This window comes from Drosophila willistoni, unplaced genomic scaffold, assembly GCF_018902025.1.
Source record: "Drosophila willistoni isolate 14030-0811.24 unplaced genomic scaffold, UCI_dwil_1.1 Seg531, whole genome shotgun sequence".
Taxonomy (NCBI): Eukaryota; Metazoa; Arthropoda; class Insecta; order Diptera; family Drosophilidae; genus Drosophila; species Drosophila willistoni.
Window position 1 is genome coordinate 4,798,254 of NW_025814459.1, and position 12,796 is coordinate 4,811,049.

The 12,796-nt window shown below is 34.7% G+C and overlaps 1 protein-coding gene across 4 annotated transcripts in view; it reads left to right on the forward strand.

The window, feature by feature from the left end:
- The window catches only part of LOC6652564 (procathepsin L), a 227,003-nt gene that overhangs the window by 184,936 nt on the left and 29,271 nt on the right, over positions 1–12,796 (forward strand). For 2 of the 4 annotated variants that reach the window (XM_047013027.1, XM_047013028.1), the window contains 2 exons: positions 2,373–2,564; positions 2,937–3,666. The exons of the other annotated variants lie outside the window; for them this stretch is intronic. In XM_047013027.1, coding sequence (XP_046868983.1) covers positions 2,373–2,564; positions 2,937–3,651 — 907 coding nt within the window. In that variant the 3' untranslated portion in view covers positions 3,652–3,666. Of the gene's footprint in view, positions 1–2,372; positions 2,565–2,936; positions 3,667–12,796 lie in introns of those variants that run through there. 4 annotated transcript variants of the gene reach the window in all.

The following is a 12,796-nucleotide window of genomic DNA, read 5'->3' on the forward strand; positions in this document are numbered from 1 at the left end:
ATTTTACGATTTTCAAAACCAGGTTGGACTGTTGCCCAAATATTTCGTGAAACAGAAAGCAATGAACTCAACTTACAACATAATGTGTCAAACTTGCTTCGATTTCCGGCAAGAAAGTGTCTGCTATGACCATTTGGCGCACTTTAAATCAATCAAGAACCAGAGGGCCCGGTGTAACTTCGACCGCCCCGAAGTTTGTATACCCTTGCAAGTTTATTTTGTGAATCTTTCTATACCTATATCCGTCAAAGTGGAAAACGTTTTATATAAGAAGTCTAACGCTTGCGAAAGAACGGCCTACAATCATAAAATAGGGAATAACGACGTCATTGATAAAAGTCACTGTTTTCGACCGATCTGTCCGTTCGTTCGTCGATGCGTGTCCGTTTTACTTAGCTTTCTTAAGAGCTATTGGGATGAATCTTGATATTTGAGCTACTTATTTCACGGGGAAGATAAAGTATGAAAATCGTCAGCATCGGACCACTATATCATATATTAAAAATAGGTGAAGAAGTTGGAGTATACATACCTTTACTAATTTTTTAATGTGACAGTTTTGGAAATAAAACATAAGATCCCAATCAGATCGATAAATATAACACAACTTACAGTTAAAAAAAAAGCGGCTCTGCTCAAACGCTGCTGGCAGTGCTGCCCATATAGTTATATAGGAAAAATATGTGAAGAAGTTAAAATAAACCTTTACTAATGTGATAGTTTTGGAAATAAACTAGACTGATCCCAATCAGATCGATAAATAGAACATCAGTCATACGTCAAATCTGCAGCGCGTCAGATTTTCGTTTCTCTTCACTGTTCGTGAGAGACAAGGACCGACGACATTGAAACACCCGTGATTGGTCCGCCTATGTCTCTTTGTCTAGTCAGAGAGAATAGTCTATCTAAATCAGGGCCCGGCACAAAGAGAGCGCTAAAAAAGTTTAGTTGTATGTGTGCAGTTGCTTGTGTGCGTATGTTGCTTTACACTGCGCAAAATGAAACTTCATCAAATTCTGCCTCAAATCAAGAAAACGAGTGCAGCAAATAATCTTATTGAAGAAAAAGATAGCGAAAACAAAGCAGCTATCAATTTTTTCATGTGTCTTCTCTCAACAAAGCGACATAGATCTGCTTCCTCCTCCCTCCCCCACCCTCTTGCTCATGATTTTTTGTGCAAGGTCTTCGGCAGCCGTTCGGCTTACACGGATAAGAGGTGCCGAACGAGTTCGCCCCCGGGGGATATGAGTGCCGGGCTCTGATCTAACATAAATAGTCATTCAGTGAAGTAAACGATCAAGCGTGCAGTGTGAAAATTAAAACGTATGGCTCAAAATAAACGATCTTTCGAGGAAGATGATTCCAAACCAAGAAAAAAGTCAACGATAACGTAAGTATATTGAAATTTTTCCAACCGCACAACCGCTTACCATAAAAATAATAAAAATAACATAAAATTAAATATAATATCTTTCGAGGAAGATGATTCCAAACCAAGAAAAAAGTCAACGACAACGTAAGTATATTGAAATTTGTCCGACCGCACAACCGCTTACCATAAAAATAATAAAAATAACATAAAATTAAATATAACTTTAGCTTATTTACATATATAATTTACTTGCATTTTTCTCAGCTGATGTTAATCGATTGTTCAATATCTTTATCGATTATCGATAAATTATACAAAACTTGAGTCGAATACGAAAGATCCCGTTTTTAAGTTATTCGATAAGTTTTGTATTATGAATTTCCCGAATTAGAACTTTTCCTATTTGTTTTTTCATAGGTTAGGGTCATTCCACTTCTCGTAAATTCAAATTTTCGAAAATAAAAAATTTCTGATTTTAAAAATTTCAGTGTTTTCTAATTTGAAAGTGAATAAGGACTGCTTTCATCGTATTCAATTGCAAAGTTTAAAATTTTTGTGAATTTCCAGAATGAAATGGCGGGAAATTCAAATTTTCAGAATTTTCAAATTATGATGTTGACAAATTTGGATTTTTAAAAATATAAGAGCTAATAATGACAGATTTTATAAATTTCAATTGCAAAATCCGACTAAAATTGGAATTTAAAAACACTTTTATTGGAAGTGCAAAGTTTTGAATTTTTCTACATTGTGAACGAAATTTTCAGGAAATTGAAATTTTCAGAATTGAAAAATTATGATTTTTAATAATGTTGTTTTTTTTACAATTTTTCAATTTAAAAGCTAATAATGACAAATTTTATGGGTTGCAATTGCGAAATTGAAAGAACATTGGCATTCAAAAACTGAAATTAGCGTGAAATTTAAAGTATTGAAGTTGTCGAATTTTGATTTTGCAAAATGTTCAATTTTTTCACAGTCTTTTGCTTTTTTTCTACAGTGCCAGAACAATCACGACTAATGCCCAGGAAAAAATCAAAAAACGTAATCGAGAATACAGCAAACGCTATAGGGACCGATTGAAAGTGAAACAACTTCAACTCGACACTTCAATACTTGACCAAGGCCCAGGAAACATTGGCTGCATCTCGCCTACAAAGAATGGCGTGAAAGAATTACAAAAGGCACGAAGGTAACTTATTACACGATGAATAATTTGACGTTATCTATAATTTGTATGACATCCACGTCAAAACCGAAGGCCAAAAAATGTCGAGTCAGGAACATTTTTTATATGAAACGAACGTTACACAAACATAATGAAAAGAAAAGTTGAAAACAAGCATTTTTAGGATTTTCCAAGGAAAATGCGTTCTTTGAATATAGAAAATGTGCAATGACATTATCATCAATATCGTTGCTATACATTAAGAGGTTATCAAACCTTTCGAAATGAGCCATCATACGTTTGCTTATGTATGATCTGCTCCGACGCTGACGTGGATCTGCTCATATGACAAATTGATTTCTTATCAAAAGAATAATTTCAATTTACCTTTTACAGTAATATCGACAAAGAAGTAAGGTCTTCTCCAGTTTATGATGGGAGAAGGGAAATGCCAAAAGAAACAAACCAGACAGAAATACAAACACAGCATCACAACTCCCCTACTTCAACATACCACGGTCCTTTTCGCGTTTATGAAGAATCTGCGTTTTGTACCGAGCCTAGAGCACAATTATATAATGACAGAAACATTCCCGCTGAAGGAAACTGCCTCTTTTATTCTCTGATAAAAATTCTAGGACTCAAAATATTGCCTCTAGCACTGAGAAGACAACTTAGAGAGTCACGTTTTTTACAATCATGCGGAGATCCTGAGAACACGAGACAAATACTTCTCAGTAACAATCAATATGGCGATGTCGATTGTATACACATCTTTACACAAGAATATAATCGAAATGCATGCGTCCATCTACACTATACTCATGGCATAAATAACACTGATCGAGTAATTTACTGCCACTTTCGTGTCAATGATTCACCTAATTTCATTTATTTACACCTTCGTGGTCTTCATTTTACGCCATATCTGCCGATTCCGCAAATACTTCCACACGAAGCAAGAGAAACTCCTGGTAAAGAACTCTCAAAATCTACTGAATCAACCCCAGATGCAGATGAACCACTCATAGCACCCAAAGTGGCGATTGACGAGAACAATGATTTTGCACAGACTAATGTACCTATTAGCTCCAATTTATACAAATTATAATCAGCAGGCTAAGGGGCATCTAGATTTTGCAAAAAAATTCAAAAATAATAGTTTTGGACATTCATGTGGAGTTTGCGACCGACTTTGGTGGAAAACCGATTTACAATCAAGTTCTAATCAACACGAGGAGATTTTGCACATCATTATTCCGGTAATCTTTCGTTGATACATTTTTTTGACAGTTTTTGTAGGAATAGTTGATATATCTCTAACTATGTGGGTTTTTTAACAAATTTCTTTTGGCGTTACTTTTTAGGGTTACATCCCGAGTACTACTGTGAAACTATGCTCTACGTGTAAATCAACAATGTACAGAAAGAGAATTCCAATATTTTCGATCTACAATGAGTTTTCTTATCCAATAATTCCATCGTACTGATCGCAGAGGTGCTGACCCAGAACATCTTTTATATATGGCAGTTAAGATCATGAGACAACGAATTAGGGATAGTGTTACAGTAGCTTTCAAACACGTCGACTGTAATACAAATATTTCGAAAGAGCAGATACAGTCTGATACTTATATAAATAATTGCATTGAAAGTAATCTTGCTTTTCTTCGTTATATTCCAAATTCAGCTTGGGCAGATCGAAAAAAGGAATTATTTGCAATGCTGAGACAATTGGGACCACCAACAGCTTTTATGACCTTGAGTGCTAATGAAAAGGGCTGGACAGATTTGCTGAAATTGCTATATAAATTGAAACAAAATGGGGCAGATGTTTCAGATGAATTTATATCAGAAATGAATTATGTATATGCAGAAAGCTAAATTAGTTAATGATGATGCCGTTACGTGTGCCATTTATTTCAATAAACTCGTAAATATTCTATTAAGCATTTTGCAGTTAAAAACGAGGAGTCCATTCGGTAAATACAGGATTGTCGAATATTTCACACGCATTGAATTTCAACATCGAGGAAGTCCGCACGCTCACATTCTCCTATGGTTAGAAAATACACCCGCAGATCTAAAAAGTAAAAACGATGATGTCATCAAAATGATAAACGAATTAGTTTCTGTATCAGCGTCAGAGGCATCCGGACTGATCAAACTACAGACTCACAAGCACACATTTACGTGCTACAAACGTATGGATCCGAATAAAAAAGAAAACTGTAGATCTGGATATTGAAACAATAAGACTGATACCAATGTTGCCAACTGATCCTGATTTTTCTGAAAACGATTTTAAAAAATATAAGAAGCACTATGGAATACTTCGAAGAAACTTGGAAAACTTTGATTATACCGATTTCGACCATTTTTTTGCTCATCATAAGATTGTCTCAGTTGAACATTATTATAACATTCTTCGAGCTGGAATCACAAAACCAAATCTCTTTTTTATCGCCGAGCACCATCTGAAAAGTGACACAATACATTCAATTCATTTGTTTTGCATACTTTGCGGTCTAATACGGATTTTCAGATCATCCAAGATGAGTACGCTTGCGCTGCATACATTGTTGAATATGTTAACAAACACAACAGAGGTATTAGCAATTTACAACGCCAAATCATTGCGATTATGGACGAAAATCCAGACTTTGATATTGTTCAAATAACAAGGAAGATGAGTGTTGATGTACTAAATAGTATTGAGATGTCAGCACAGGAAGCTGCTTGGTGCCTATAACGTGAACCCATGGCGAAATCATCGGTCGTAACTGTTTATATACCCACTATATACCCCACAGAACGTCAGAGGATAAGAAAAACCCTCAAGGATTTGGAAAATTTGGCTGATGATTCTACCGATAAATGGAAACAAAGTTGGTTTGATAAATATGAGAGAAGACCAGAAATTCTAAATGATGTAACTTTAGCCCAGTTTGTTGCAAATTATTACATAAACCATAAAAAAGAATATACTAAAAGAGACAAACCTAGAACTAAACGAATACAACATTGTATGCAGAGTTTGGTTAGAATTTCCAGGTTTTCCAAACATTGGGAAACAACTGAGAAAAAAAGCTGCTCGTTTAGTTGTACAAGAAAAAGTAGGAAATTTTGCTGTGCCCATTGAATTGCGAACTGCAAATATTTCTCTGTCAAGGGATAAAAAGGTTACTGTCAAGGGATAAAAAGGTTACTGCCCGACGTAAACATTTTCCTCTGATCGCGGCTTGTGCAATGACCGTCCACAAATCACAAGGTGGAACGTTTCAACAAATCGTTTATGAATATCATAAAATGCATTCGCAATCAATGGTTTATGTTGCACTATCGCGCCTGACGAGCTTAGATGGGTTGTTTATTGTGACGCCCGATGATGATAGCAAGAAATTCAGATTTCATCATAATCGACAGGAAACAGTAGCGACTGCATCTCTTATACGAGAATTTCAAAGATTGTCAATAAAAACTTTGCAGACTAGGGTTGACGTGATGGCGAATGTCCTGAATAATAAAAATGGAATTTCGTTATATACCTACATTCAACTACCAAAGTCATAGATTCGACTTAACAGATGTCGTTTGTGAAATGAGTAATATTCTATTACTAACCGAGACGTGGATGAAGAACGATAATGTAATAGATATTCCGAATTTCAAATGCATTGTGCATTATAAACGACCAGCGGTTCGAACTGGAGGAGTAGAAATCTATGAAAATCGAAATGATACAGTTACCATTGTAACCGCAGATATGGATATAATGATGAGGAGTAATACAGATTCTTTGTTGCGAAGTTCAAGTATCGGGGACATTTGTGCCGCCACATGCAGGATGGAGGACGGTACTGAACTAGTTATAGTAGTCCTTTACATATCGCCGGGTAATAGACTTGAGGACATCATTTTGTTCATCCACCGAACACTTCTGGAGTATACTGAGGAAGGTTCTCGTCTACTCTACTCTCTTCATAAACTCCTGGAGACTTCAATGTCAATTTTGCAGATGAAAAGTCTGCGCCGCTGAAAACTTTTCTTTTCGAAGAATTAACACTAGATCTACCACACCAGTCAAAATGACTGGTTTTACTTTTTATTTCATAAATATTGACTAAGTGTTTTTATTTTTTTTCCATATTATGTTATGACTTTTTAAATAACCACTAAATACATATAATTTGATAAGTTATTTTCATTTTGTGTTAATAGGAAAAGAGATTTTTTTGTTTTTGGCACTTATACCGTAACCAGTAATTTTGCCTGGGTATATGATTGATATGCAAATATTTTATATTTTGCAGTTTAAGGAAGTTCCCTTGTTTGAAACATCACTGTTTGTAAGTTTATTTAACCATCCCTGTAGATCTCTCAGCTGAATATCATTTATCAATCCGAAGAAAGGCAAATGAAAATCACCGTCCAGTAACGCAGAATCCCCGTCCTGTACGTAAATGGTGCCAAATAGGGCAATGTAACAACAAAAAAAAAGTTTCTATTTGTAAAACATGTAACAAACATGATTTTTTGAATAAAACTAAAACACAGTTGATGCATTTTTATTATTTTATTTATATTTTTTTATTTCTCATTAAATCTTTTAAAGGATTACTTATTTTAATATGAAATAATAGGACTTTTCTTAACCAGTCAAATTGACTGGCTCTGGTATAATTAGGTATACAAATTTCTTGGTATATCTAGTGTTAAATTTAACAATGAGCAGTAATCCTGCAGAATCTACAACAAGATATGACACAACCATAGATGCTGTTTTTTCACGTTTTTTAACCCACATCTAATCACAAACATACATTTCATATTTCAGTTACCATAAACCAATCATTTCCGTGATAGAGTATGGGAGCAATTAGGTTCAACGAAAAAAAAGCCACTGTAAATAAAGCTTTGTAATACTGCGATGAGCTGAAATATATTATATTTTATCAGAAAAATACTATTGCTTTCATATGTTGTTCATGTTCATTCATTTCTGCTATTTATATGACTGTAGTTCATCGTTTACTCGACGAATTCCTAGAGAGCTTCGCTCTACCCGGGTGTCCTGTGACACCTCATTGCTTTTTTTTTGTATTATTCGAGCTAAGGAGGGGATAATGAATAAAATTTTATTGTTTTTCGTTTTATATATTATTAATGGATTTTTGTTGAAAATTTGGAATCGATTACTGCATTTTCCTGGGTTTTAGAGCGACTTAAAGTTACAGTATCGAAACATGTACCCGCAAGTGCTCGCCACTGTATGCTAGCTTGGGCTAATTTTAGACGTCAAGTTTTGAATGGCTTCTAGTTTGGCAATCTTTATTTCGCGTTTGAGTAGGGTATTTGCACTCTTTTCTGTATATTGATATTTCTTTCTAAGTTATTCCAGGCTGTGTTTTTGGTCTTTCAATTTCTGGAAGTTCCTGTCCCACCAAGCTACACTTTTTTTCCAATTGGTTCTATGAGGATGGATTGGTTGGCTGCTTGAACGAGTACTCTGGTTAAGGTGGCTGGTTCTTGCTGGTTGTCTTTAAGATTTTGGAAATGTGTCCAGTTAGCTTTGTTAAGTTTAAATATTGGTTTGGTTATAGAGTTGTTGACATTGTTAATTTTGAAAAGATTTATGTGAATTGGATAATGGCCGCTGCCTGGAATCGAACGTGTACCAGTCGGCGTTTAGTGATATGATAGGCGAAGCTTGGAGTGTGGTAAAATGGATTGGAGAGCTATTATTCAGTGATAAGTGAAGATTGATTTAAAAATTTGAAGTTAATGTTGCCTCTCCTGTTTTTTGTTCGGGAATCCCAGCATTTATGCTAGCTATTTAAGTAACGTGTTATAAGTAGGTGTGTTTGTGTGGGCCATAGAGGTCTCCAAGGAGGGCTACCCCTCCGTAACCCATTGCAGCAGTGTTTATGTGATATAAGGAGTAGTTTTTTAGGCGTTTATAGGCCAGCAGCATTTGAGTATAGCCGATTTTTTTTATTTTTATTGTAACTGATGTTTTATTTATCGATCTGATTGGGATCAGTCTAGTTTATTTCCAAAACTATCACATTAGTAAAGGTTTATTTTAACTTCTCCACATAATTTTTCCTATATAACTATATGGGCAGCACTGCCAGCAGCGTTTGAGCAGAGCCGCTTTTTTTGACTGTAACTTGTGTTATATTTTTATTTGTGTTTCGGGAAAGCGGTAGACGAAGACAGATAATAGAAATAAGAACCAACCGTACTTTTCCAAAGTTGTTGCTTTAATCTTTTATTTGGTGTATTACATTTTCCGAAATTCGTAAAAACAACTGTTTGACAGGAAAATCAAAACAAATTTTTAATGTGTCTTATCATTATCATTTCGTTTCTTTTTTGCATCAAAATCAAACCAAAACGGGTTGCCTTATTATACTTATTTTAGAGCCACCAAATTTGGTCTGTAGACTCGTGTAGTATGTAAATGTATAGAGTTAATAGATTTTGAGACCACGCCTCCACAATTTACATAACTGTTTTTCTTGAAAACTATAACAGCTAGAGACATCAACTTTGGTATATACCTATACTCGTTTAGTTAGTACGCAGAAACTAAATGTTTAAACTTTTTGCACCACAGCCTTTCGCCCCCGAAAGTTACATAAAACAGATTTTCTTAAAAGCTATAACAGCTACCGACATTTGGTATGTAAATAAGCTTAATAGACTCGCAGATATTGGCTATTGAAAAATTTTGCCACGCCCACTTCCACTGCCGCAAATTAAAAAAAAAACACTTTTTCAAACATTCTTAATAAAGATATCATTGGTCTGGGACTATTTGTTTTGTATACATGATGTTGACGAAGCGGTTTTTTTTTCGGCCAACATATTTTATTTGTTCGGGTTTCAATGTAAAAATTAAATTTTTCGAATGAAAAAAAGAATATACATACAATTTGTCAAGTAATTTGTAAAAAGGAAAAAAGTCACACAAATGCATTTGTATTAGGTGCTGTCGGTCGTATACTTCGGGAGTTTCATGCCATTCTTCTTGGATAGCTCTTATTAGACTTATTTTATTTGTTGGGCTACGTCTACCCAAACGTTTCTTCAAAAATGCCTACAAGTTCTCGATGGAGTTCAAGTCTGGACTCTTGGCATGTGTTTCAATTACTTTACTGCAATTATACAGTATCCAGGATTGTCATAGGAACGACTTGTGTTTGGGGTCATTATCTTGGTAAAGCTTATATTACAGCTTATGGGTGTTTTGGGGGTCAATAAAACCCAAAACTTGCTGCACTTTTTAGCAATTGATTTTTCAGTATATCCAAATAAAAAGCTCTATTCATTATATCGGTGAATATGCAAAATTCTTTAATTCCACACCATTACAGATAATTTGTCAAACTTGACAGTGGGAACTAGGCTTTCGCCAAACTTTGCTTGGGCCGTCATGGTAGTACACCATAATTTTTGTCTCATCACAAAAAATAACGTCATCCCAGTACTCTAGCAGAGTCGTTCCTAATGCATTACGTTTATAATGCATTGGTCATTTCATTAGCATTGAAAAAAACAATGCTTATTAAATTTTTTTCATTGGCATTAAAAAAAGAAATTCTAATGAAATTGATTTTCATTGGCATTGAACAAAAAAATTGTAATGAACATTTTTTCGTTGGCATTAAAAAAAATCAATGCTAATAAAAATCCAATTCACCGCAAGCCGGATGCCTTTACACAGACGTGGCTGGTTTATGTTCGGTAACATAATAATTACTGATCCGATTTTTACTTGCAGATTATGAGGTGGTAAGCCGAGTAATTCCAGCGAATTTAAAAATTCTGTTGGATAATTGACAACATCATCATCATTAGTAACGGAATTAACTGATTTTTAATTCTTTAATTCGCCAGCTATTTTCTTTTGAATCTGAAGTCATTTCGTTCACATCAACCAATATAACACGTTCGCTTAACCAATCGTGATTTACGTAATTTTGAGCGAAACCCATCTCCATGAGTTTGGTCTGTGATTCACAAAAGTTACAAAAATTGGTAGGGAATGTAATGTATCCCGATGATGTATCAACAGCAATATTACCATTACCAATATCGAGCATTTGTTTGGAAAACACTTCTCCAGACTGGTCTTCCTGCAATTTGACTCTCATGTTTATACTCAATTTAAGTGTTTTAATGTATTTCCATAAAATGAACCACTTCAAACATGCATTTAGTTCATCAGCTGGCGTTGAGCGTGGAACAACTAGCAATCCGGTTTTTGTTATTTCGTAAATCTTGCATTGAGTGATCTAATGCCTCTAAAGATTTTTTCTGTGCCATCGTGCATTCATCCAAAATGATCAATCTGGTTTGCTGCAGAGCTGCAAAGGCCCATGGCACAATTCCTCGAAAGGTTGCAAGTTGGAGTTTCATTTACTTGAAGGTTCAACGGCAACTTGAGAGCTGAATGAGCTGTTCGACCGCCTTCCAACAACGTAGCTGCAATACCTGATGAAGCTAGGGCTAGTGCAATTCCATTTTGCGATCGCATCGTGGCCAAAATCAATGATAACAGAAACGTTTTTCCAGTTCCACCAGGAGCATCCAAAAAAAAAAAATCCGCCAGCTCCATCGTTCACTACTTTCATGAGCGTATCCTACGATATGCCTACGCATATTCTTGTTGTTGATTCAAAAGGGGTACTGTTCTATCAACCATTTCTCTTAATGTTTCGGAATCGTATTGGGCTTCGCGTCTCAATTCTTGATCAAGTTGTGCATTGGACGATTGGGTGCTATCATTCTTATTTGTACTAATACTTTGTTGGTAAGCATCAAGCACATGTCCTCCATTAAAATTAATGCTTCATTGTGAATTTCTTCGTTCAATTGTAAATCTGCATTCTAGAAAACCCGGCAAACATTGTTTTGCCATATAAATAATTTTCTAGTAATTTCTTGTATAGACCAAAAATAGCTTACTTATTGTAAGTATGTAGTAGAGTCCTGCACGAATACACTCATTTGCCTCAGTCTTTCAAATACTTACACATTTTCCTATATTTGATTTGATAATATTGCTTCGGAACGAATGAAACGAGATGAAAAGTCTCGAAGTTTTGTGTTTCGTAGTTCCTGAATGTATCAAGCCGAACAAACAAAAACAAAATCAAAGCAAGCTGAAACAAATAAGAAAGACTACAAACGAAACAAATGAATACGGTACTTCTTTCAAGTTACTTGGTACTTCCAAGTACTCGTGAGTATGGTCATACTTATGAAATGTCAATCATTTTCGAATGCCAATTTAATTTCGGTTTTGTTTTAATCTCACTGGAGTAGTTGCAAAGTGTGTATCTTTTTTTTGTGCGTACAAAAATGAACAGCAAAGAAAATCTGCAAAATAATTCGAATAATGTAAGTATGCTTAAATTATGTTTATGATTGTTGATATTTATGTGTAAAACTAACTAAATGTGTTGTTCTAACTGTGCTGTCCTTTTTTAGTATCAATTTGTAAAAGATTGTATGTATGTATATATGTACATACTAAGAGTACTTTTAAAATTAGTTTAATATTCATCTATGTATGTACATATCCAAATGTATAAGTACACTATACATATACATATCTTTTTAAATTAGCATGGAATTCGGAAAGCTCAGGAGTAATCGAGCATTTTGGATCGATTAAGACCAAACTGCTGACAGGAGAATATAAATTTAAGAAAAAGAGAGGACGGAGTGAAGTCTGGAATACATTTGATCTGGTCATGGATGAGAATGAAGAAATAGTCTCCGATTATTCATATCTTCACAAAAAATATTTGAAAATGTGTTAATAGTTATTGTCAAGCTTTCATTGTTAAATTTATAATAAAATCATGTTTTTATTTTTATTAAATACTGTAAATATTTTTATAAAATGAATTTATTTTCAGATGTTTCGTATTATATACATTAAGGTCTGCTGTCAGGTACTTGCTTCACAATTCGGTATACCGAGAACGAGCAAGACATTTGAACAGTACCTAGTACTCGGTTCGATTTTCGGTATTTGCTTCTCGATATGCTCGGATTTGCTTTACCGGATTTTTCGGTATGCCCTGCTCGTTTAAACTCATACGTTCGCTTGAGATGCTTGATATACTCGATTTACAAATACGAGTAAGTGTGAAAACGAGTTCCAAAAGTGTAGAGGGATTTCGTTTTCCGTTTCGAATGTACTCGTGCAGGTCTCTAGTATGTATGTATGTTAGACC